General features: G+C 42.9%; 2 protein-coding genes across 5 annotated transcripts in view; one reads left to right on the top strand and one right to left on the bottom strand.

Moving 5' to 3' along the window:
• The window catches only part of CFAP97 (cilia and flagella associated protein 97), a 37,252-nt gene extending 32,076 nt beyond the window's left edge, over positions 1 to 5,176 (top strand). For all 4 annotated transcript variants that reach the window (XM_040643390.1, XM_040643387.1, XM_040643386.1 and 1 more), the window contains one exon: positions 1,048 to 5,176. In XM_040643390.1, the coding sequence (XP_040499324.1) occupies positions 1,048 to 1,175 (128 nt within the window). In that variant the 3' untranslated portion in view covers positions 1,176 to 5,176. The remainder of the gene's footprint in view (positions 1 to 1,047) is intronic.
• Positions 5,177 to 11,289: 6,113 nt separating this feature from the next.
• Positions 11,290 to 15,185, bottom strand: SLC25A4 (solute carrier family 25 member 4). The gene is made up of 4 exons (XM_040643391.1): positions 14,997 to 15,185; positions 13,233 to 13,719; positions 12,597 to 12,737; positions 11,290 to 11,732 (listed from the first exon to the last, which is right to left on the bottom strand). The coding sequence occupies exons 1-4, from the start codon at positions 15,105 to 15,107 to the stop codon at positions 11,575 to 11,577; spliced, it is 897 nt and encodes a 298-aa protein (XP_040499325.1). The 5' UTR covers positions 15,108 to 15,185; the 3' UTR covers positions 11,290 to 11,574.
• Positions 15,186 to 26,183: the final 10,998 nt, after the last annotated feature.

Below are 26,183 nucleotides of genomic sequence, written 5' to 3'. Positions count from 1 at the left end.
TCTGGAATGCACTCTGTTATTTTTCACTGGCATGCTTTGTCTTTTGTTAATTCACTTAATTTCAGGCTTCACTCGCAGTGTGTAATGGCAGCATAGGAAAGAAACAGGGAGATAAAAACAATTGAAAATACCAGTAGAGCCTTCAATAATGGAGAGACTTAATTTCATTACATTTATTAAAGGAAGAAATGAGTAGATAATGCTGTTTAAAAGCTGCTAAAACATCCCCCCTAACCAGTTAAGAATTTTTGGTAATATCTTTAGCCCTTATATGTACTTTGTCTTCCTCACTGGATTATCTAAAACAGGAATTAGTCTGTAGAATCATCAGAATCCATCCTAATGGTTGATCTGTAATCAGCACACACCCCGCTGGTGGTGTGTCCCAGAAAATGTAGCACGCAGTAACCACTTAGCGCTAGGGTATGTGACACATGGAAAGGCCAGACATTCTCATGTACAGAAGCCTGTGCTGTTACTTCACGTATGCATTCTAAACTATAAAAAAGAGATGCCAATGTTAGAAGAAAGTTGGACCCACTTAAAATGTCCCAACTCCTCAGCGCTCATGTGAGTCTTAAACACTCACATGACTAGTAATTCCATTCATTCATTTCATTCTTTAGGCATCACTTCCTTGGTATAGTTAGCAACTAAGATAGGGTCTTGTTCCAGTAATTCATACATTGTTCCTTGAATGTGGTAAATTATTTGTTGAATAAATTCATAAATGGTTATACAAAGATCTTTTGTTTTTTCACTTGAATCATTTGAGCAGCTTTCTAAAACCTTTATTCCCATCCCTAATCTATTGAATCAGAATCCCCTAGTTTAGAGTCTGGGCATGTTTATTAATACATTTTTAATCTCCAGAGGGAATTCTGAAGTGCCTTCCTGTTTGAGAATTATATTAGGCTAATAAAAATGCATGTGAGATAGAGAAGAAAAATTTATTCTGGATTTTAAATTAGGAGTGGAAGTTTATCAGGTAATGATGTATGTATTTAGTTTAAATAAAATTATTTCTTGTTCTTCATATATTTTCAGGAGGAGCTTCTAGAACATCGAGTGCTACCAGTGGTCTCAGTTGTAAGAGTGAGCGACCAGTTTTTGACACGTCCAGTGGCCTGTTGCTAAGACCTAAGCCCCCTAATGTTCGTACAGCTTGGTTATAAAAACTTTTTACTTTAAGCATTGTTCATCCAGTTCTTATTGAAGTGCTCTTGTATATTACTACTATTCTGTGTGTAAGCATCTCTAATTTAAGATATACAACGAGTTGTAATTTTATTGTCATTCAATGCAAAATTGTTTTCAAAAAGACAATGTAAAATCAGTGTTTCCTATGAGGATATGTTTCTATGAGATGTGTATGTATTTGATAGAGAAATGGTAGTATGCATGTGTATTTTCTCAACATAGAAATTGATTCAGCTCTTATACTGACAAAATAGTTGTGATAATACCCCTGCACATTGGATCCAAGATGTTAACTGTATTGTTCTTGTTTTATGTGGTTTTTCATAAGCTTTAAACCATGAGCATAGCTCCTAAATTTTGATATGCTCCAGAATTTAGGTGGTATAATTCATAATTTGATTGTAAGACTTGGTCGTACACTTTCTTATTATGAAACAGAACTTGAAATTTGTTTTCACTGGTGGAGCTGATTTAGATTTGGTGAGCAGATTGAGAGAAGCTTGTGCTAGGGCAGCCCTTGTGATTCACCAAAGGCATCTACTACCTCTGTGTAAGTGTGCTGAGTTAGAGCTTAAAAATGTGATCAATCATTCCAGACCATTTCAAACTGTGAGTATTAGGAAGTTCAACTTGAAAGGCCCTTTTCCATATTCTTACACATTCGGGTAAAATAACACTGAAGATTCTGAGAAATGAGGTAGGTAGACTTTAGAGCTATAGCCCACTACATGGTGATTAGGTTGTCCAAGGACCAGATGACCATAAGCAAAAGCAAATACTTGTTGAGCAAAATAGCACCACCAGTTTGAAGAGCCAAGAAGCAGATCCTCAGTTGTGTCAGGACAGTGTTTAAGTGATACTGTTAACAAGTTGTGTTACGTTTAGTGTTTGCTGTATTAAGAGAGAAGATAAATAAGAAATGCATGGTCTTGAAGCTTTAGAAATTCCAACTACTGTTTTTAAGGGCTGAGAAAGAACACTAAAGTATAAATGGTAAAGGAGAAATACCACACATTTGTTGAGGCTACTTTAAATGTCATCTGATTTTCTTGTATTGTTTGGTTTGGGCTTTTGTGTTGAATCCTGGAAGTACCATTTTTGCCAATGCCACTTTTGAAATCCTAGTCATCTTAATGGAATTAGTAATGGCAAATAGGGTGTCATATACTTGACTTTCGAAATTAGAATTTTTTCTGTCAATCTGTGGACTTTCATTTCATACAACAAAGTATATCTTAGTTGTGGTTGCTTCTGCTGTCTTAGTCATCACTTTTTCATTGCTGGCCTTTTTAGTATACCTTTAGAATATATTGGAAAGTTTCCATATTAAATGCCAATTTCTCTTTTTTTAATATGAATTCTTGATCAATTACCTTTGTTGTTTATTTTTACAGGTTAGCTCAAGCTTTGTAGCATGTTTGCCAAACTTAAGTTTCTTACCACTTTGGGCAGTAAGCCAAACTGCATTTTGCTAAATATCCATTCAGAATTTCTTGGTCTTAAGTTGGTATTGATGGATTTTTTAGGATACGACCTGTGAAGTGTGGGAACACCGGTGTTAAAAAAAATTCACGGGAACACAATCTGTGAGATTTTTCTGCTGCTTTTTTTGGGCTGTAATGTTCGTTCATTGTTATTTGATGCTCTGTTCTGGTGACCAAGTTCCTAGATCATTTAGTGCTCTAATTTATTTATTAATTTTGGTTATACTAAACCAAGGGTGTTTTGTTTTGTTGTGTTTTTAGCTTATCGCACTTTTAATGTTTGTATAACCAACTTAGAGAAAAGATAATGCTGAATTTAAAACTCAGCATTTGGACACCTGCCTGATATTGTAAGCTAGTTTTTATTGAGTTTTAAGTTGCTAGGGAAAAATATATATATATGAAACCTTTAAAACCTTTTACATTCATAATGACATTAGTCTCTGAATATATTTTATACGGCCTTTGCAGTCCTATGTCAGGATACAACACATAATTTTATAGATAAAGCTATACTTTGATTTTGGGTACTAATTTAATGCCTTTAGTTTTTACTGCTTTGGCAGGGGAGGTTAATCTAAGTATTGCTGATAGCAGGAATTCAACTTGAATAAACATTGGGAAGAGCAACAATATCCATCTTTTCAAAGCAGAATTTATAATTCTGTTGTCGTTATTCTTATATGGTAAGTAAAAATAGAAGGATAGGAGTTGAATATGCTATTCTCTGATATAAGTCAAGGTACTTTGAAGTTGTTATGATTTAAGGGACACTTTTATGAAGGAATCATAAGTATACTATTTGCATTTTCAAGAATTTATAAAAAGGTAAAGGATAATCTAGGACTATTATATATTTGGTTCACTTGGACCCAATTTATATACTTAGAAGATTTACTTCTGTAACTGGAAATTGTACTAATCCAAGATCAAAAATTATTAGGCAAGATTCTTATTGAGAATTATTTTCATACCTGTCAAATGTTAAACTGATGTTGCCTCCATTTTAATAAGATTTTTGGAAAGATTTTGAACTATTATATTCTAAGGGATAGCTGTTATCTCACACTTTCCCTANCCTACTTTTTTCAGTCTCCATTAAAAAGCTGCATTCTTAGCTACTACTCCAATAAAATTTTTCTGGTTTGCTCATAAATAGAGTGTAATGCAGTTGTTTTCAAACCATTAACCCAGTGTCCAAAATCTAGACAACTTTAAAAAGAGGTCATTGTAATGCTTGTGTGCTTCTCATCTTCAGATTCAAATACTGCACACTATGAAAAGTATTATGACCAACATAAAGTTGGAGACACAAGTTGAATTTATTATATTTTAATTAAATTCATAAAATGTTTAATACCTTAAATGCCAAAATCTTAACTATACATGATTGTATACCATCCTAAAAAATGTTCTTAATGGTAATGGCTACTTTATTGCCCTGAATAAATTAGTAATAAACTTAAAAATCAACATTTTTTTTAATTACCCAATGTGTTACGTGTTTTAGGCCTGAAGAATAGCTTGACATAGTGAAGAAAGAAATGAAAGGATTAAGGATAACTGAGTTTCGATCCTGTACCCATCTCTCAGATGCATTTCCTTTTTTTTCCCCATAAATTAAGAGGTGTCAGCTTAGAATAATAACTTCTGTGTGCTTTACAAACCTAAGAATTAGAATGGAGTTAGAAGGAGGGGGATATTAGCTATTTATATCTTTGAAAGTATGACATTTGTGTGGGAAAGAGTTTGCTTATAATTACATTGTTGGTCATCATCTCTTCAAACCACATCATCTAATTTGTTCTGTAAAATTGCTATAATGCTGCATTGGATACTCGTATAGCCTCATGGAATGTTTTTTTTTAAAGTGTCCACATCAACATTACACATGCATTAAGAGTGATAAGAAATTCCCTTTTTAAAAGTTGCTGCTAAAACATCAGTTTAGGAACTTTTTTTATGAGGGTTTAATAACCACAATGCCATTGGAATAAATCACTGAGCGGTTCCAGCAGTAATATATTTGAGTTCCCAACTTCAGAGTTCAAGGATGCTTCCAGCAAATAAGATCACATCATAGCAGGAAGTTTTATTTGATTTTAAAGTTCTGGTGACTGGTTTTTAAGCCACTGAGAGAGATTTCTGGAGCCACCATGATACAGTCTGAAGGTTCTATGCCTCTGTTTCAAAGTATACTTTTTAAGTTCAGGTAAGTTGCACTATTTATTCTAAGATGATGTTTCTAAGGTTTTACTGTTTTACAAAGTAAAAAAGAGGTAACATGTCATTAATTTACTATAATGAGACACGGGGTTTTTTCCTAGGAATCTAATTTCACATCCACTATTAAAAGATGGTAAAAAAAAAATTTTAGATAGTTACCAAAAAACTATGGTTCCAAATTCTTACAGTATTTGTGTTACAATGATAGTCTTCACCAACAATCACATGTTTATTTCATGTATTTGGAAATTATAACTGATCTCCAAGTTTGCAGTATGCTTTGTTTTATTTCATTTGGACACCTGCCTGATACTGTAAGCCAGTTTTTATTGAGTTTTAAGTTGCTAGGGAAAAATATATATATATATGAAACCCTCATGAAGAAGATACTTAGTACTAAGTAAATATATCTTCTCTGCATGTAATTATGTATACTAACTAGAAAAACCTACCATTAATTTGAGAAGATTTAATTTGAAATTATATTGTGGGGAATGTGAGAGGCACATGAGAATGGCATTCCAAAGATTTTGTTGTTAACCGTTTATGTAAATATTACAGAAATACAGAAAGGGCCACAAAACATAAATGTACACTTCATATGTTGTTATAAGGCAAAGCCCTGCATCACCACTAAGCAGACCCAGAGTTGGACTATTGCCAGGACTCACAAGGTCCCAGGGGGCTCCCTACGGTCATGACGCTCTCTGTCTGCCAAAAGGTAACTTACCTAAACTTCTAACACCCTTGTGTGGTTTTGCCTGTTTTTGATTGTCTGTGAATAGAATTAGATTCCTTTGTGTCTGCCTGCTTTGTGGAGCATATTTCGTGGTGTTGCTGTAATTCTTTGTTTCTCATGTCTGTATAGTCTAGCGTATGACTGTACCACGATGCATTTATCTGTTCTGTGGTCGACGGACCTTTGAGGTGGTTTCCAGGTTTTTGGTTATTACAAGTAATGCTAATACGAAGATTTTCTGTAGCTGTCTTGATTACATGTGCCTGCCTTTGGCATGTACTTAGGGGTAAAGTTGCTGGGTTGTAGAGTCCACAGAGAGTTTTCCAGCGTGAGTGTCCTAACTAGTTCCTGTTGCTCCCTGTCCTCACTGCCATTTAGTGTCCGTCGTTTCAGTTTAACCATTTGGGTGGGTGTGCGGTTTTATCATGTGATTGAATCACACTGCTCTGACTCATAATGAGTGGAACACGTTTCGTGTTTATTGGCCGTTGGGGTACCTTGTGGGAGTGCCGATTCTGCTCTCGGTTGGGTGTCCATTTGGTGATTCGTAGGGGCAGTTGCATGTTCTAGATACAATACAGTCCCAGTGTGAGTTGTCTTACGAATATTTCTCCCAGTCTGGCTTGTTTTTTTTTTTTTTTTTTAAAGATTTTATTTATTTATTCGACAGAGATAGAGACAGCCAGCGAGAGAGGGAACACAAGCAGGGGGAGTGGGAGAGGAAGAAGCAGGCTCACAGCAGAGGAGCCTGATGTGGGGCTCGATCCCATAACGCCGGGATCACGCCCTGAGCCGAAGGCAGAGGCTTAACCGCTGTGCCACCCAGGCGCCCCCTGGCTTGCTTTTTCACTATAAATGATGTCTGTAAACAGAAATGCTTAATTTTACTTCAGTCCACTTTATCAATCTTCTGTAGTTAGCACTTTTTTTATATATTGAATTTTATGAATTCTTCATTTACCCAAGCGCATGAAGATACTCTGCTACATTGTTTTCCACACGTTTTGCTTTTCACATTTAGTTACGCAGTTCATGTGACGTTGTTGTCTTTTTCAGAATGATACCGTTACCTTAATTATTGGCTTCCAGCTTTATTCTTTGGCCTTAATTTGCTGTTATTTTTCTAATTCATTGAAATGGATGTGTAGTTCACTTATTTTCAGCCTTTTTATTTTTTTAGGTAAACTCTACGCCCAGTATGGGACTCAAACTCACAACCCCAAGATCAAGAGTTGCATGCTCTTCTGAGTCACCCAGAGCCCCCAGCCTTCTTTCTCCTTTTCCAGTAAATGCATTGAAGGCTGTCAGTTTCTTCTGAGCATAGCTTTAGTGGTTTCCCACAGTTTTAGTAACATAGTATTTTATTTTCCATTAAGTTCAAATTATTTTCAAGTTTCCATTGTGATTTCTACTTTTTAACCCATGGGCTCTTTTAGAGTGTGTATATATTTATATATATTCTTTTTTTTTTTTTTTTTTCAAGAGCGAGCTTGCCTGCAAGCGTGGGAAGGGGAAAATGAGAGAGAGAATCTTAAGCCTCCACCACGCTCAGCATGGATCCCGACGTGGGGCTCGATCACAGAATCCTAAGATCATGACCTGAGCTGAAATCAAAAGTTGGATGCCTAACCAACTGAGCCAGCCAGGCACCCCTAGAATATATTTTTAGTAGGATGTTTTAAAGTTTTGATTGTGTTTTTGGTTTATATGAAAAAGTGTAGAAAAAACTTGGAACTGTAGATCAGGGGTCAGCAACTTTACAACCCATGAGCCAGCAGCCTAGTGTCTGTATTGTGGCTTTTACCTTTTTAAGTGGTTTTTTAAAATCAGAAGAAATATTTGTGACGTGAATATTATATGAAATTCGCATTTCAGTGTTCGTATGTAAGTTTTCTGGAACACAGCCATGCCTCCTTCATTTCTCTCATCCAAGGCTGCTTGTGCAATGTGGCAAAGCTGTGTTATGTCAAAAACGATCTGGCCAACAAAGCCTAAAATATTTACTGTCTTGTCCTTCAGAGAAAGAGTTTGTTGACCCCTGCTCTGGATGGTGTTTTCTTCCAGACAGGATTTACTTTTGCTTCTGACAGGCAGCAAGGGCGCTTAAAGTCTCAAATCGGGTTAAAACAGACATGGAGTGGGCATCAGTGACCGCAGTGCCTTCAAGCAGATTTTTATTTTAAATACTTTGAATCCCTTTTCTGGTTGTTTTCAAAGGGAACATTGGTTTTCATTACCTAGTCTGCCAATATGGAAATGCTTTATAAATCAAATACACTTGGTTTTTTAAGATAATTCTTAGATCTTACAGTGAAACTTCTGGATGAGTTGGGCTCAGCTTGAGCTTGAAGGTGTCTGGGCAGCTGTCAGATGGAGGAGCCTAGCTTTCTCTTCCCCGGTGTGTCCTTAGCGCGGCAGGGATAGGGGATGGTGATGAACAGGATCCTTTGTCTTCTCACACCAGTGACAGAAGCCTGGGGGTAAGCCTGGTCTCCTCCACCTTTTAACCCCACTCCAAGTCCCTAGTCTTCAAGTGGTCCTGCTGCTGCTGCTTTGTTTCCACTGCTGTCTCCTTGCCCCCACTCCATTCTCCACACTGCTGCCAAAGTGCTCAAATGGAAATTTGATCCTGTCACTTCCCTGCTTAAAAGTCCATTGGCTCTTTTTTTTTTTTTTAAGTGGGCTCCACACTCAATATGGGCCTGAACTCATAACCCTGGGGTTGAGTCACATGCTCTACCCACAAGCCACTCAGGTGCCCACCCTTCAGCAGCTCTTTATGTTGTTGCATACATCTCATGCTTGAAGGAAGCTTATCTGACAAATGCATTTTCTCCATAAGGCACATCACTGCCTTCTTGCACTTAGGAACCCTAGGCATCACTTCAGCACTATGTTTGGGGGTCCATTTTAAACTGTTGACATCACCAACAAAACACAAAAATGTGAAGACCCCCTTTTTAGAGTAGGACAGCTGAAATGAGGACAGATCCTACCTGGCCTTGTTTAACCTCAGGTGTGTATCAGGCAACTTGTTTTTCGCCACTCTGCGCATAACCCAGAATGAACACAAAGGGGTTAGAAATAAAATCTTGAAGAGGAGGTCAATTTGCAAATACGCAATCTGCCAGTGAGGGTCAACATTATCACAGATTAACTGATATTCAAGAGAAGCAGAACACTAAGAGCAATTCATGGCATGACAGACTTTGTAAAATTGTCTTTTTAAAGACTTGAAATTTGAATGTAAAACAGCCACAAATTTCCATCCATTACATTATATGCCCCAACATGCTTGTCCACTCGATAGCCCTTGCATGTTCAAGATTCCACCAAACTGGAAGACTTGCTTTCCCCCAAATATTCTCCTGGTTCTCTGACTCTGGGTTGTAGGTGCACGTTTTCCTCATTTGTTCTTGTATTTAACAAACACTAAACACGGTGTCCCCAGGCACTGTTCTGGGCTCCAGGGAGATGGCAGTGAAATAAGAACGAACCACGGCCCTTGCAGAAACTTCCATTCCCTCACAGCCTTGTATGTTGTAGGTGTTTGTCAATTTTATCTCAGCACAAGCTATGTTGTATGTATTTTACACAATGTAAAATAGAAAGGAAATAGTTGAGATTTAAACACAAACAGTTGAGGCAAGTTGCAATGTTCAGTTACCATTATGGGCCAACCTCTTATCCTCCATGGTTTTCCTTATAGACTCAAAATGTAAAATAAGGTAGCGAAACAGAGGCCTCTAGGGGAGGCTTTAAGATAGAAAATACATAAGAAATGAAAAGGATTTTGGGGGGGCTGCATTTAGGGAGAGAGCTTTGCAGGAAAGGGGACTAATGAGGAATTCCTGAGGGCAGGATGCTCAATTCTGAGTTGTTAGTTTAATGTAAACCCTTTTCATCTTCCCAGACCTTCAAGTGTGACAGCTTTGCACAGTGACAGTGCAGTGAGGGGATTTGTAAAGTTAGGATGTCCCCGGCCAGATGACAGCATCCTGACAGAGACTTGGTTCTAGTAGTCGCTGGTGAATGCTGTACCGCAGCGAGAAACTGACTCAGTGAGGCCCTCTAGGCGTATCTGCACTCCTCAAGTGCAATCAAGGTAACCCTAGCAGAACAAGGGAGGCTGATGTCCAGGTCACAGGCACAAGGCAGATAATGTGTGCCATTTAATAAATGTTGACTTCTCTTCTCCATTTCCTGTTCCATGCCAGGGAGGACCCAGTTAAAGACTGGAAAACAGTTGTGGTTCTTGGTTGGGCTGGGAAAACCCACTATTCATTCATTGCTTTCGGTTCCCAGCTGCTTCTCATGGCTCCTCCCTCACCTCTTAGGTTTCAAAATACTGAAAGGGCTGCTGGCATTACTTTAAGATATGCTCCACAAAAGTATCTGCCCTACTAGCCTGCCCTGCTTTTCTTTCCTTTCATCAGCAACAGCATTTGGACCATTCATACCATCCACTGGATGAAAAGCAACACGAGGATAATGTATCCAGAAGGCCCCTAACACTACATGTTTATGACCTGGGCTTGAGATGAGATTGAGAAACTTTTTAGCGCCTTAGCCTGTTCCATCGGCATAGACACGACTACAGTAGGACAGATGGAACCCTGGTTATTGTGGTAAAACAAAGCAGCCGATTTTTTACCAGGGAGGTAGGATTTAGTACATGGAAGAGCTTGGGAAGGAGGGGTGAAGGACAGGAGGTACAGAGACACTGCACCCCTCAAGTCACCCATCAGGGAAAACATAGAACACATGGGCCTGCCTTTCAAGCTTTGCCTAGGGTATCTGGAGTGGTTTCCAACAAATCACTAACAGGCTCGTGCTATATGAACTGTTTGTGGTCTTCTAGACCAGAAGTAATTTCCAGCTAGAAATTGTAATGAATTTTCTCTTGCTCACTAGTTTATGAGCGTCAGATCCAAAATGGACTTTGCCTCTAGGTCTTGATAAATTGTTACGGTAAAGAAGTGCTGGCAGACACTTTCTATACCTGTGTATCTGACTCTGCTGTTTTCTTTCAGGCCCACCTCCTACCACTCCCCACATTTCATGTCCCCCCTTCTAGTCCTACTCAAGCAAGATTATATTAGATAGTAATGCCCATTTCACTCGTCTCTCCCAACCCCATGGAAGCTTCTTTCAGAATGGGTTCCTGTCTTTTTTTCTCTTCCACAGAGCCTAACAGGTACTAAATACTAGCTTGCTACCTGATTGTCAATGAATACTGCCCACCTGTCATAAAATTCTAAGTATCACAGTTCTCTACAGGCCCTAAAACAGAACATTTCCTCATCTCACAAAACTCCTGAAACTGTTTAGTGGAATTTCAATCCTGAAGATTGCATGAAAGTGCATAAAATCAGGTGGGACTATGAAAGCCGTGATCCATGCCACCACTATGGAGCCCCCAGCACCACGGCATGAGGTAAGATAGAAAGTGGGTAAAAGCTGCCAAAGTTTGAAAACCAGAACTATAAGCATTGTAGGTACTCATGATACACAGTAGAACATCTGACCTTCAGAAGCTGGGCCACTGAGTTACATAAGTCAGTCACGCTAGAAAACACGCATTTATGGTCTTATGTTTAAATCCACGTAGCAGTTAACAAGAATTCAAAAAAAACATGGTGCATTAAGTGGTCTTTATTGAGATTTCACATTCAGTTATCTTCTTCATTATCAGTTCTTCAGTCGTACAAGTATGATAAGTTATGTTATATCTGACGTGGGAATTTAAATGTAAAATAAATACAAAATACATTTGTGGTTTAATGAACACTCAGTGAAGCTTTTTTTTCTGAGGTATTCCTTTCAGTCTGGTTTTATCCCAGATCTTTCTTTTTACTTCCCATAGGAAAAGTCTGTTAAACCACACAATGGATCTGGAACCAATGACCTTGAGTTTTAACTACATTAAACGTATTTTTTGATCTCATCATACAACACCAATACAAAAGCTCCGCCCATGCCTCTCAACACATTGGACCAGGCACCTTTGAAGAAAGCCTTGGCTCCTTCATCTTTTGCAATCTTCCTCCAGCAGTCCACCGTCCCAGTGTACATAATATCCGCTGTGGAAACAAATGTTGGTAAGGGCTTTATAATTCTGGAGGAAAGAGGCTTTTCCTCTGAAAGACATCTACACACAGTGTTAGAATTCTAAGTCAGTCACTTGAGCTCTAAGCCCCAACTCTATGCAGTGTCCAGCTAGACACCCTCTTGCATAACTGTCAGGCAGTGTCTCTTGTCAGTCCTCTTCCTTCCACCCAAAATCAGATGAAGAACTAGAGCAATTGGCTAACTCACACACATGCTCAAACTGTAAAATGGGAGGGGACGGGGTGGAGTGGAAGTATTAAGCTGGGTGGTCCTCCTTTTTATGGATGAGAAAAGAAAATTTTATGGGCAGAGTCTCAAGATGACACGGTTAAAAGAGATACAACTATGAGGTTGAAGCATATGGAACCAATATTTGACTTTTTGACGCTAAAAATGGCAATTTCATGTTTCAGCCTATGGAAGCCAAACCGGCTTCAGGCCATGTCACCCAACAAAAGCACCCTCTCCCACTAACACTTGGAATAGCTAGATAACAAAAGCAAGAATTATTTTTAAATAAACTAGCTAATTAGTTTCCTGTATTTCTGTACCCAGGCTCTAAGGAAAAAGGGCCAATTGCCTCTATCATAATTAGATACTTAGTTAAGTTCACCTCTAAATATCTCATTTTTGGTGTTCTTATCTCTGTGATAGAAACACATTCTTTTCTCTAAAGGAACAGTTGACAGTGTTGAGGGGGACTGACTATAAAGCTGCTTTCCTAAGTTCTTATCACATAATTTTAACAACCAGAATAGTGAAGACTGGAAAGAACACTGAATAGTGTTCTCCTTGGGAAGAGAAATAAGAGTTAGACCAGTAGGTGTCAGGCTTACCCCCTTTCCGGCCAGACTGCATCATCATCCTACGGCGGACAGTGTCAAAGGGGTAGGACACCAGCCCTGCGACGGCTGTCACGCTCTGGGCAATCATCCAGCTCACAATAATGTGCACATTCTTGGGGTCAGGCAACATCCCTGTGAGCAGAGGCAAGAAGCCAAATGGCTGTGAAGTGATTTCTCTCAGCAGCTCAGCCAAAAGCAAGTAGGGATGGAGAAGAGGCTACCGTACCCTCCAACTCCATGCACTACCCTTCTGGAAGAACCTGCCCCTTGTGGGTGCCTCACAACCAGGCAGCCAACCTCTGGATCCAGGGAAGCCAGAGTTGTGCCCAGTGTACAGGGCATGTTGAAATAGCTCCAAGTTCAACTCAGTCACCGACAGAGCTGTGGCAAGGGGGAAGCAGGCTCCCCTTCCTCTCTGGGTAACTCAAGGCCAGAGATCATTTCAGTAGAGGACACGGAGAGTCCTTTAGCTATTTATCCACACCATACCACCTCCTCATTCAGAAGCATCCGTTTAGCCCAGGGACTAGGAAGAAAACCAAGATTAATATCCCATCCTTCATGAGTTACAGACCCCTGGGGCCCTTCCTCCTCCCCACTCCGCACCCCCTGAGGCCCCTCTCTCACCCTTGGCAGTGTCGTAGACTCCAAAGTAGGCCGCTCTGTAGATAATGATGCCCTGGACAGAGACGCTGAAACCCTGGTAGAGACCCTTCAGGCCATCAGACTTGAAGATCTTGGTGAGACAGTCACCCAGACCACTGAACTCGCGCTGGGCGGCACCCTTGCCCACGTCAGCAGCCAACCTGGTCCTAGCAAAGTCCAGCGGGTAGACAAAGCAGAGGGAGGTGGCCCCAGCTGCCCCACCGGAAGCCAGGTTACCGGCAAAGTAGCGCCAGAATTGCTTATGCCGGTCCACGCCCCCCAGGAAGATCTGCTTGTACTTGTCCTTGAAGGCGAAGTTGAGAGCTTGGGTGGGGAAGTAACGGATCACGTTGGCCAGGTTACCCCTCCAGAAGGATAGAAAGCCCTGCTCCTTGGGGATTCTCACCACACAATCAATGATCCCTTTGTACTGCTTCTCGGCACTGATCTGTTTGCTGGCATGCTGGACCTGTGGCGGGGGGAGGGGAGGAATTGGGTGAGGATGGCCGGAGCAGAGGGAGAAGGAAAGAGGACAGGAGCAAATGAACGTTTACAACCCCTTGATTTTCTTTTTTAAAATATATGAGCAAATCAAGCAGATATTAACTAAATAAGTACGTTGGCTACTTGGATAACAAGCAAAAAAAAAAAAAATCCACTTTTGCCTCAATTATCAGGGCACTTGAGAAAAGGTTCTTCCCCAAATAAACTGAAAAGATTTCTTTGTAAAGCGTTATTTATGCACTGCCTTTTTCCTAGGTGCCAGAACTACACTACAGGCTTATCCGGAGATAGAAATGATTAAAGATCCCTGCCCTAAAGAGCATCTGCTGTGATTTAACAACAGAGATAGTGATTCCTCAGTCTCACGCAGTCTCCCTGGAGACCAGGATATCTGAGGAGTGGCTGCTCTCACAGAAGTAGAATAAATCCACCAGGTATTAAGAGCCTGAAAATGTTCAAACAGATTATCCAAGTAATTAATTACTGAGGGTTTTGTTGCTGTTGTTGGGGTTTTTCTTTTTGATAATTTTGACTCCCAAAATGAAAAGGCCGAGTTTCTCATTGAGGGGCCCTTGCCTTTTGGGCAAGTAGAGACAAACACGATAGATAGGATGAGGATGATAAACCAGAGACCAGACTGCAGAGGAAAAGATCTGGGGACAGGGTAAGGGATATGACTCTATTCCGCAAACTCTTTCTTAAAATCTCTCAAAACCTGTTTCTTCAGCTGTAAAAAAGGGGGATAATACCTATCTTAACAGGTTATACAAAGATAAATGAAATATATGTCAGCCTACAGCATGGCGCATGGAACACGGTACGCAAGTTTTTGAGTAATAATTATTCTGAGGTTTGTATGGTAGAAAGTGGACGCAAGAAAAAAGGTCCAAGGGGCACTGAAAATCAAAAGGTGAGGCCGACCTAGGAGGCCTAAGTGGAGGGTCAGTGCTGTCCCAAGAGCAGGATCTGGCAGGCTGTAACCTGCTTGGGGTGGGTTTCCATATATAGACACCCGAACGCAGGGCGCCACCCGACACCAGGAATCTGCTACTGACGCTGGACCTGTCTACGCAGAGGGCACCTTCCCCTTCGCGCAGGCCGGGCGCCGGGGCCTGTGGCCTAGCACGGATTTGCTGCGGCTGGCCCGCCCCGCTCCCCCTGGCAGCCGCTGCTCGCCCGCGTCCCGCGCGCCCTGCCCGCCCCGCACCCGGCCCGCCGCGCCCGCGCCCCCGCCGTGCCCACCTGCAGCAGCAGTTTGACCCTCTCGATGGGGGCGACCGCGGTCTTGGACACGGCAGCGGCAACGCCGCCGGCCAGGAAATCCTTCAGGAAGCTCAATGCGTGATCACTCATGGTGACAGCCGCGCGCACACAGCCTCCGGCAGCCGCGCTCTCGCCTCCGCCCGGCCAGGCACCGCCGCCCGGTCTCCGTCCCTGCGCGACGCGAAGGGACCGCCCGTCTCGCCCCGCAGCCCTCCTTATATCCCCCGCCGTCTCTCGCGAGAGGAGGAGGGACCCCCGGGGCCGCGCGCGCATTGCGCATTGGTTGGGCAGGTGCCCGGACACCCCCTCGCCGTCCCCCTCCTCGGCAGAGGGCAACCGGGGCGAAGGCGCTTCCGGGAGGCCGGGGTGGGCCGGGGGCTGTGCCTGCAGCTTGGGACGTTTAAAGGGCAAATTCATGTTATCTGTCCGGGCGAGGAGAGGGAACACCATGTCTCTGCGGCATGTGGGCCGCTGTATTTATAGCACAAGAAGGCTTAGGCTGGGGCCGACACGGGACCCACGCCTCGAGCAGGGCTTGCTCTAACCTCGGCCCGCACGGGACCCGCTCCCGGCCAAGGGATTTCAGGCTGGTTGGGTTTTTGTAACGGTGTCCCTCACCACGCTCGCCGCTTGGATTTGGGCCTCTTCAGGGTTGTGTGCTCTCGCAAATAAATCAAGATCCTCCAAAATAAATGCTAACGTCACTTGATGCTGTCATTACCTCATAATCTGGCAACCTGCCGAATCCCCTCTTCCCTCCATTCAATCATTCAATCATTCATTCTACCGTGAAGTACTTCTGGGCCTGGCATTCAGCGCCACCAGGAAAGGGGGCAGCTTGAGTGCAGGGGGGACCCCAACAACAGGGGCCTTATAGGGCTTTTTTTTTTTTTTTGTAAATCCTGGAAGGGCTTCATGCGCTACTCTGCTGTCATCGGAATCTCGGCACATATTCTGGGCAGAATGTTCTCAGGCAGCTGGCGGTTTCTTGAGGGTCAGTGCTGTTAGCCTTCCCCTCAGAGCAGCTGAGTGACCGGGATGTCAAGTAAGAGAAGGTCGAATCCTTGTCTGTATTTGCCTCTTTATGCTAGGCACTGAGACTGGGGAGACATCTGCTCTCTAGTCTTAGAAAATTGATTGCAACTATGCGTTGTTTTTGTTTTTGTTTTATGCATTACTATGAACTTCGATTTTCCTTAACTTTTTTTGTAGGCAGTTCATATAATAATAGTACAGGTTTTCAGATACAGCTGTTCCTTCCCCTAGAATGATTGCAATTAGTTTTTAACTCCAAACGTTTCGCTCAAGTTTCTTCCCAATTTGGTACAGTTGACAAAGTTTATGCATTTAATTTATGCTGTTAATGGAACTGCAGCTGTCTGACTCCCCGGGTATGGACCCTGCAGTAGAGCAGAGGTCACACGTTGGGTGACAGGACCACAAAGGATATGCGTTTATCTGAGGTTGGGCAGGCTAGAGTCCAGAAGCCTAGGTGAGCCGTGTGAAAGCTAGCAAATGCAAGTTTGCCAAGGTCAGAGCAGGCAGAAGGTCAAGAATTCAGCATTAATAGAAAAGCCATTCGAGCATTCATTCAACAAGCACTAGAGCATTTATCGTGTGCCAGGAACAAAGTTTCACCCTGCGGATTCAGTATGAGTTAAGAGATGGTTCAGCCTCCCAAGGAACTTAGAGTTTCTCAGTGGACATACTTGTCCCTTAGCTTTATTTCTTACAGCTTCACACATAGATTTTCATGAATCAACCCAAACCACATAATAGGGCGCTGTATCCATTCTGTTAACACTGAGCCATTGCCCAAACCATTTCACTTTGTGCATTCGAGATGTTTCTTGTTTTTACTATGAAAAATAATGCAGCTACATACTTTGCAAAATTTCCTTTTTCCCTTTATGATTTTTCCTTCTCTTTTCTCTTTTGTAAAATGGAATGGGTAGATTAAACGTTTTAAAAGATTTTTAGCTCTTGCTACACCTTGAGAAGTCTCTCTTCAGAAACAAAGCAGCCCACCAGCGGTGTCAAATGGTTACAGATCCTCCTCCAACCCTGCCTTTAAAAAAAGCCTCTTTTAGTTATTTGTGCCATCTTATGGGTTCTAATTTGCACCTCTTTAATTGCTATGAAACTGCACATATCCCATGTGATTCAATTTAGTTTGTCAGGGCTTTCCTTTGATATACATTTTTAATCTTCCTTGATTGCTTATGGTGTGAAAGCAGAGTATTTATATTTAAAATTCTTTATATATTTAGAGCAGTAAATATGTGCTAAGCGCTTTTCATTTTGTTCGGGTTTTTTGATATTTTTATTACATTCTTCTAACAGTGTTATTTATTTAGATATGAACAGATCCATATGATGATATACTTCATGTTCTGATGTAAATGTACCTCTCTTGTAGATTTAGTGGTCTGTCCTACTAGCCTATTTCCTTCTAATTTTTTTTAAAGATTTTATTCATTTATTTGAGAGAGAGAGAGAGCACAAGCATAGGTAGGGGGCAGAGGCAGAGGCGAGGAGGGAGAGGGAGAAGCAGACTCCCTGTAGAGCAGGGAGCCTGATTTGGGGCTCAATCCCAGGACCCCGAGATCATGACCTGAGCTGAAGGCAGACGCTTAACTGACTGAGCCACCCAGGTGCCCCTCCTTCTACTTCTTTTGACCTAATATCATACCATACTATTCTCAGGTATTCCAACACTAATTCTTTTTTTTTTTTTAAGATTTTATTTATTTATTTGAGAGAGAGAATGTGTGCACACACATGGGTGAATGAGGGGAGCAGTAGAGTCGGGAGAGAAAGAAACTGAAACAGACTCCGTGCTGAGCAGAGAGCCCAATGCAGGGCTCAGTCTCACGACCCCAAGTTCATGACCTTAGTCGAAACCAAGAGTAGGATGCTTAACCGCCTAAGCCACCCAGGTGCCCCCCAACTCTAATTCTTAAGTAGATATTTTCTTTTCTCCATTATTTGCCTTGGATTACTAATTCTAGTTTGTCATATATTATGTTCTTATAATAGCTTAAATTAATGAAATCCCCATACCATGGCTCATTTATTTGATCATTGATCTTTAAAAAAGAACAGCTTATGTGTGATTCTATAACCACTTAAAGAACAAAAAGTTTTGTCTGCTCTTATGTCTGGATTTGTTTTTACTATCAAGTTGTTTGATTAGTTAAATATCACTAGAAGATGTTTAACAGATACTAAAGTTAAATTAAATATTAACATATTACTCCAGGGAGTATTATCATCTTTGTTGCACTTGACTTTACTAATCACAATTTTTTATATTTTCTAAATGGAAGATATCATATTTCTCCTTGGATTCTGTCCAATTATCCTGTCATGTAGGGCAAGCTGTAGCTGGAATCCTTGACAAGAGGTTTTCCACGGAAATCTGTACACTGTCCTTTCCCTCCGTGACTTTCTCAGAAAAGAGAGGCCTCAGCTGCCCTCAAGAGCATGAGCTGCCTGTGATCACAAGATCCAGGTATCACTTACACAGGCAGGGGAGAGAATGGCGCTCAGCAGAACATGTGTCTACCACCAATCCCAGCACTCAGCGGCTTTCTGCCAGCATGAGAATGGACAAGGCATCTGGGAGATCAGAAAGAAAACTTGCTTTCAAATGTGGCATGGTGTCCTGGAGGCTGAGGGGTGTAGGGGAAAGGGCTGTATAGAAATGAGAGTAGGGTATTGAGCTAGTCTTTTATTTTTAGTAGAAATTTTAAAGAATCTTTTTTTTTAAAGATTTTTATTTATTTATTTGACAGAGAGACAGCCAGCGAGAGAGGGAACACAAGCAGGGGGAGTGGGAGAGGAAGAAGCAGGCTCCCAGCGGAAGAGCCCGACATGGGGCTCGATCCCAGAACGCCGGGATCACGCCCTGAGCTGAAGGCAGATGCTTAACGACTGAGCCACTCAGGCGCCCCAGAAATTTTAAAGAATCTTAAATCTTTTACCAAACTGGGAATAGAGAATGGGATCTGCTAAAGAGAAAAAAAGCACAAGAAATAAAGAAAAAAACACTTAAGGATTTGTTGATAATGGTGATAATGTGTGTAGGTATAGATCTAAAACTGTGAATAATTAGAACATACCCTTATTATTTGTTTGCATGGTAAATTTCGGCATTAAGCAGAGAGGAATGAATTCTGAAAATTTATTTATCTTTTGATGATGTAAGACCACATATGAATTTATGAATTTCATTCAAGGGTATTTAATAGACACATTCACATTGATGCATTGCTTTAAAAAAAGGCAAAACAAAATAAATGCAATATTTCCCTGCAATTCTTGTTCAGGGTGACTTAGCTAATAAGAACAATACCTTAATTAACAAATTCTTTATAATCAGGTGCCATGATAGTAAAGTGAATGTGCACGCACACCACATACCTTCAGAAATCATGAGCGTTCCTTCAAAATGCTTCAACTACTGGTTCCTATTTTAGCTAATGCCAGGTAAAAGTATTAAACTACAAAATGTGTCTTTTTTTTTTTAACCCATTGTTCATTCTAGAACTTTCTTACCTTTGTGGTCAACTGCCTTGAGTATGCGTTTTCCTCCTACTTTTCCACATCAGCATAGAAATTATCTGGACCACTATCACCTAATTTATTCATTCATTCATTCACTTTTTTCTTTTCCAAATCTTTCAACAAGCATTACTGCACCCTCACTTTAGACACTGAAAACTTCGTAGGGTCCTGGTGGTCGGAAATCAGAAAGGTAAGATTGTTACCCTAGAGATGCTCACATGGCAGGAACACACATACTTCTGGTGTCTACATGGCCATTCCCGTGCAGTGTGCGACAGGGTCTCACGGGGACACTGGTTGTACTCCCAGCTGAATGACTTTCAATGGGGTACTTCAGTCAAAGTTTGTATTCTTAACATTTTATGCATGCTTATGAAACGAAAAGTTTGGTTAGAAAGATTTTAGTCACTATTATTTAAAGGATGTGATTTCTGGTGGCAGAGGAGTCCCTGAATCATTAAAAAAAAAAAAGAGAGAGAGAGAGAGAAAGACAGAGAGAGATGGTCAGAGGGACTTCTTCTCCTGGAAGGCCCTGACCCCTGGAGAAAGTGGCTCAGCGGTTGCTGGGGGCAGGGGACCTTGGGCACTCTTCAGCCCCAACTAACACAATAGACCCCCCTGCGAAGGAGAGTTCCATAACTTCTCTGCCATTCATATTCTTAGCATCCCCTCCTTACTTTATCCAAGACTCCAACAAGCATATTTGGTATTTTATTGCGCAGTTAAGCTTAATCGTATGGGTAGTAATAACACCTCCGACTATGACTTACTTACCTTCCTCATTGACACTGCTGGTCTCTGACTTGCATTCTCTGTGGATAAAGCCATTACTCACCTGGAGTTGACCGGATTGATTTTTAAGTACCTTTTGAACTGGGTTCCCTAGTATTTACTGTTTCATACAACTTACCAATATTTTTTTTTAAGTTTTATTTAAGTAACCTCTGCACCCAATGTGGGGCTTGAACTCACGACCCAAGATCAAGGGTTGCCTGCTCTTCCAACTGAGCCACCCAGGCGCCCCCCTACCCAACATCTTTCAAAACACTTCAGTGAATTCTGTAGGTCTGTCTCTGACCTGGATGCTAAAACACCACACCACCTTTTTTTTTTTTTAATTCAGGGGCTCCTCCTCTTTGTACTTCATCAACAGGATAATCCCTGTTACTGTTAAAATCAATGTTTAATAAATGTTATCAGCGAGACCGTTTTTGCTCCTCTGTGGAATAACAATATTTTGCTACTTTAACGCAGGTTTCTTTCCTATATGCTTGCTTTTATCCCATGACCCTTTTCTCATGCAGATGGAAATTCTGTGTCATTGCCTCAGGGAAAAAAAAACATTCAGAAAGCAAAGAGAATGAAAACTATTCTTGGCATTAGAATTTCCAAAAGAGAGAAGGATTTCAAGTATAAACAGATGATTTGGTAGAATACCTAAAGGAAAGTGAATTTTCCTGCCCACCCCATCCTACCAAAGATTACATTAAGTTTTCCCAAACCTGGGAAGAAAGGAAGTATGTTAGGGAGAAAGCAAGAAGTGAGATGTCAGTGTGGGTGGGTCCTTGAGAAATAGGGGCATGAACTGTCCCCCAGCTCAGAGAGGCAGCAAGAAGCCAGGAGATAAATGACCGGGTGACGTGTTAGTACACAGGTCGGAGACAGCCTTACAGAGCTCATCCGAGTGTAACAAGGGAGAGGAGAACAACTTCCAGTACCTGTAGGTTAGCCTGCCGCTGTGAAGGACCCTGGAGAGCACCCATTAGTTTCTCCTGCCCCAGTGTGGCGTGGGAGCAGCAGAAGACCATTTTGTATCCAAGGACAACCAAGTTAGCTGAAAACAAGCCGGAGCTGAAGAGCCTCATGGTTGGAAATCAGGCAAATGTCAGGAATGACCTCGATGGAGCAGTGACCAAAGCCCAGAAGGGGATAAGGACCTGGCAGCTGATGCCAGCATGGATAGGTGAAGATCCAGACCATATGCCCCTCTTCCCATCTTCAGTACTATAGAAATCCCTGGAATTCATATGTAAATCATTGCCAAAAGGGAAGAGAAAAAGGGACCCAAATTGTTTTCACCACGTGGCAGAATGGAGTCTCTTAATAGAAATTAAGTTGCCTTACACAGTTGGGTTTCTGGGCCAATATTTGTACTTGCTATAGTATTTTCTAGTTTTAAAAGAAAATATACCAAAGATATATCATAATTTTGGAAATTCTTTACTGTTGCTTGTTCCATCAAGCACATTTATTTATTCAAGAAGGAGACACAGACTTAATTGACAGAGAGAGAGAGAGAGAGAGAGAGAGAGAGATGGGGGAGGGAGGGACTTCAGGGCTTTAACTATAGTTCCAGAAAACTATAGTATTTCCTATAATGCTCTATGAAACTCCAGCTTATGCATCTTTTTTTTAGAGAGAGAGAGAGAGAGAGACAAGGGGGGGGGGGAGTGGCAGACCAAAGGGAGACACAGAACCCTAAGCAGGCTCCACCTTCGGCACGGAGCTCCATCTCCCTGAGATCGTGACCTGAGCCAAAATCAAGAGTAACCGACTGAGCCACCCAGACCGTCCCCCAGCTTATGCATTTTTTAAATGGCTAAACTAAATAAGTACAACAACTTACTCTTTTAGCATGTAAAAGATGCCATGATACCTTAAACATAATAGTTGTTCAGTGAATGCTGTTGAATCAATAGGAAATAATGTGCTTCGGTTTCTAGTGCAATAGTTCTCCACTTTTTCCAATCATGGAGCACATGTAACCCACCATAGCTTTTGTGGAGCAGTACAAAGTACGGGTATACAGAATTTCATCATAGAAGGTAGGAGTAATTATACTAGCAGAAATATGGTTGTGACAATTGTCTGCCATATAAAATCATAGTCACGTTAATGGTTCGTTTATCAATCTCTCCTTGTAGCTCTGTCAAATTTTCCTTTACATATTTTAGGGCTTTAATTTTAAAGGAATACAAGATTTAAATTGTTATACCCTCTTGGTAAATTTAACTTTTAATCCTTAAGTTGTGGTCCTCTTTACCTGCAGTAATGCTTTCCCCTTAAAGTCTTTTCCCCCTAAAGGAACAAAGCAATACCTGCTGTCGTTTGGTCTGTGTTCTCCAGTTTATCTTTTTCTAACCCTTTACTTTTCTCCATTCTGTATGTTTTATGTATGTTCCTTGTAAACTTCCATACTTTTTCTTTTTTTAAAAAAAAAGTTGATACTTTTATTTTCTTAGCAAGAGAATTTGGATCCATTTCCATTTATCATGATCACTGATATGTTTTAAATTTTATGTTGAAGTAATTATAGATTCAAGGGAAGTTGCAAAGGAATTACTACACATATTTAAAATATTGATTTCTGTCACTTTATTTTATGCTATTTGTCTTTTGAATATTTTTGAAAGTCATCATTTTCATTCCTTATTTTTCATGACTATCCTATGTCAACCATTATATATTTTCTGAATTACTTATTAAGGTATCAATAACACGACAATGGTTATTACTTATTTTGGGTGCCTATTATACTGTCATGTTTCAAGATTACCAAGTTTCCCTTCATGGCCTATTTAAGCACTGGGCATCTCTTGGGACCATGAGGAATTTATTCACTGCTGCAGGAAGCACTAAAGTCAAATTAATAAGAGGTTGACACAACTGATTAATAGGCAAAGCTTGCCACGGAGAAGTTGTGCTCTAGAATAATTATTTGACTTTCATAACATTATTCAATGTGGCCACTAGAGGGAGATCATATGTAGCCATTCCAGGTCTCATATTTACTAAAAACCTGTCAATAGTACATGACACTAAGGGGGAAAAAACCTCCCTACTTTAAAAAAGATATACAAACGAAGTCTCAAAATAGTAGATAAAAAATAATGAAGTCAATGCAGTGACTGTCATATAGAAAAAGAAAGTAACACCCAAGTAGATGCCTGCCACAAGAAATGCACTTTAAACAGAAGATATAAATAGGCTAAAAGTAAAAAGATAGAAAAAGCTGTAACAGAAAGAATGTTATCAGGGGCGAAGAAGGTCATTTCATAAGGGAAAAGATGTTGGTTTCTCAAGAGGACATAACAGTCGTATATGTTTATTCATCTAAAAACAGAGCTTTAAGATACATAAAAAAATTGATGTAATTGCAAGGAGAAATAGAAAAATCCACAATTACAGTTAGGGACTGCAATATCTTTGTATTCATTTCCTAGGGTTGCTGTAACAAATTGCCACAAACGGAGTGGTTTAACACAGCAAAACTTTATTCTCTCACAGTTCTGGGAGCTAGAAATCAAATATCAAGGTTTAGTAGAATAGGAGATCAATGTGCAAAAATCAATTGTATTTCTATATACTAGCATTAAACCCTAGGAAATTGAATTAAGAAATAACATTTATGGGGCACCTGGGTGGCTCAATGGTTAAGGGACTGACTCCTGATTTTGCTCATGATCTCATGGTCCTGAGACCCAGCCCCAGGTGGGGCTCCCCGCTCAGCGGGGAATCTGCTTGGGAGTCTCTCCCTCTACCTCTGCCCCTTTCCCTGCTCTCACTCTGTCTAAATTAAAGAAATAAAATCTTTAAAAAAAATAACTTTTACAAGAGCATCAAAAATGTGAAATATTTAGGGAAAAAAATTGACAAAATAGGTCCACTTCAACCCTGAGCAAAATTTCTGCAAGCGCTTTGGGGGTAGACATTGACAAAGTGATTCTAAAATTCACGTGGAAACGCAAAGAGCGTGGAAGGCGAATAGAATGTCCTGGTAAGGAGATCTATTTCTACGAGCCTTCCCGAGAAGCTGCGTGGAGAGGGACACAGCTAGCAGGACTTGTTTTGAGAAAGCAGAGACCGCTAGGGAGCAAGTGGAAAGGGTTTCTGAAGCGGGACCTGCTTGCTGCCGAACTCGGTCAATCTTGGCTGTTTTCCTATTTATCCAGAGGGGAGCGGGATGATTTGCTTAAAATAGAGCAAAGAATGGAGTATCTTCAGGTCAACACCTTTCTTGCAGTTACCTTCTCCTGCCAGGCCCATGCCTGGGGTTCAGAGGACCCCGACATCCGTGGCTCACCCCCACCCCCCACCCGCTGGCCACAGACCCCGCGGCGCGACCAGAGCCCCGCGCCGGGAGGGCCAGGCAGGCGCCCGCACTCCGCCCCCAGGCGCCTCCGGGGCGAGCTCGGGCCCTGGGGTGGCAGACACACCCCGGGTGCGGCTGAGGTCGGGTCCGCGCTCTAGGGCTCGTCCCTCGGCTTCTGGAGAAGCGCCGCGCCGAGGGCATGCGGCCGCGGCGGCGCGCGAGGCTGCGCGACAAGGGGCTTGATCTCGGGGCGGCGGCGGAGGGGAGGCTGGAAGGGAGCTGGCTCTCATCAGAGCACTCTGCGCTCTCGGTGCCCCCTGCCCGGCCGCGGCACCCCACACCGCCGCCGCCGCCGCCGTCGCAGAAACCCCGAGAGCAGGGCGCGGAGTTCCGCGGGTCCTCGCGGCCGCTAGGGGGACGCTGCGGGCCGGGAACGCGGCCCCGGGAGGGCGCCCCTTCCGCGCGCCCCTCCCGCCCGGACCGCCGCTCTCCCGCCCCCGCAGCCCCGCAGCCCCGCAGCCCCGCAGCCCCGCAGCCCCGCCGCGGCGTCCGGAGCGGTCGTCAGTGCGCGGCGCGTCCGGGGGCGGCGAACACCCGAGCCCTGGCCCCGCGCCGCCGCCGTCGGGGGAGACGGTGCCCCGGGGGAGCCCCGCAGTGGCTCGGGCCGGGCCGGCAGGTGAGAGGGGTTGCGGGCAGGGGTGAGGGGGGATCGGCTGCGGCTCCGGGCGGGGGGGGGCTTGTCCTGCTTCCGTGCGACGCGGGAACACTAGCCCCTCCTCCTCGCTGAGCCCAGCGCCCTCCCGGCCTTCACCGGCCCCCGAGGGTCCTTCGTTGGGTTGTGAGTCTACCGCCCCGCAGGACGCCGGTCGCCCGCAGACTTCATTCAGCGACGGCCTCGCGCGGCTCCCTGCACTGAACCCCTCACGTCGGTTGTGGCGGTGCGTTCTCCCAGCAGAGCCGAGGTCCGCGCGACGACCTCTGTTCTGAGGGCAGCTCTCTCAAGGCCCGAGCGCTCCGACTGGCGCTGGCCGGGGAGACGCTTCCCCGGTGGGCCCGGGCTCAGCCGGCGCAGGAGTGCATTCCCGCCTCCGCGGGAGTTTGATCCGTTCGGCAAACGTCCTCCCTCCCTCCCTCCCTCGGTCCGTCCTGTCTCTTTCTTTCGTAATCCCCAGGCGTTGCGCTTGACAGCAAGGAAACAAACGTGACTAAGACCTTGACCTTGACCCTGCCTTCAGTGAACTTACCGTTTCGGTCACATGGTCTCCTTTCAGGCCTCCTGCGTCACTGGCAGGTGAACGGTTCCTTAATCTCCCCAGCTCCCCTCGAACGAGAGAACTGACCTCCATCTTGGTTTGCGTCGCTTGCCCGCTCGGAGGCTGTAGGATGGCTCCCTGCTTCCTACAGAGTCAAGTCCCGACGCCTCAGTTCCGGCTGGCGTTCAAGCCCTCACCCCTCCCTCATCTCCAGTCACAGTCCCCCGTTAGCTGGCACGTGACCGGCCACCG

The sequence above is a fragment of the Ursus maritimus genome, unplaced genomic scaffold (assembly GCF_017311325.1).
Source record: "Ursus maritimus isolate PB19 unplaced genomic scaffold, ASM1731132v1 scaffold_28, whole genome shotgun sequence".
NCBI lineage: Eukaryota > Metazoa > Chordata > Mammalia > Carnivora > Ursidae > Ursus > Ursus maritimus.
The sequence above is the reverse complement of the archived record's forward strand: the minus strand, read 5'-3'. Positions and strand labels throughout refer to the sequence as shown.

Excerpts from the sequence above, each read along its gene's own strand:
- SLC25A4 (XM_040643391.1), bottom strand. The coding sequence starts at position 15,107 with ATGAGTGATCACGCATTGAGCTTCCTGAAGGATTTCCTGGCCGGCGGC. Across the intron at positions 13,720-14,996 it reads GGGTCAAACTGCTGCTGCAG|GTCCAGCATGCCAGCAAACA; the intron begins GTGGGCACGGCG and ends CCCCCGCCACAG. Across the intron at positions 11,733-12,596 it reads GCAGTCTGGCCGGAAAGGGG|CGGATATTATGTACACTGGG; the intron begins GTAAGCCTGACA and ends TTGTTTCCACAG.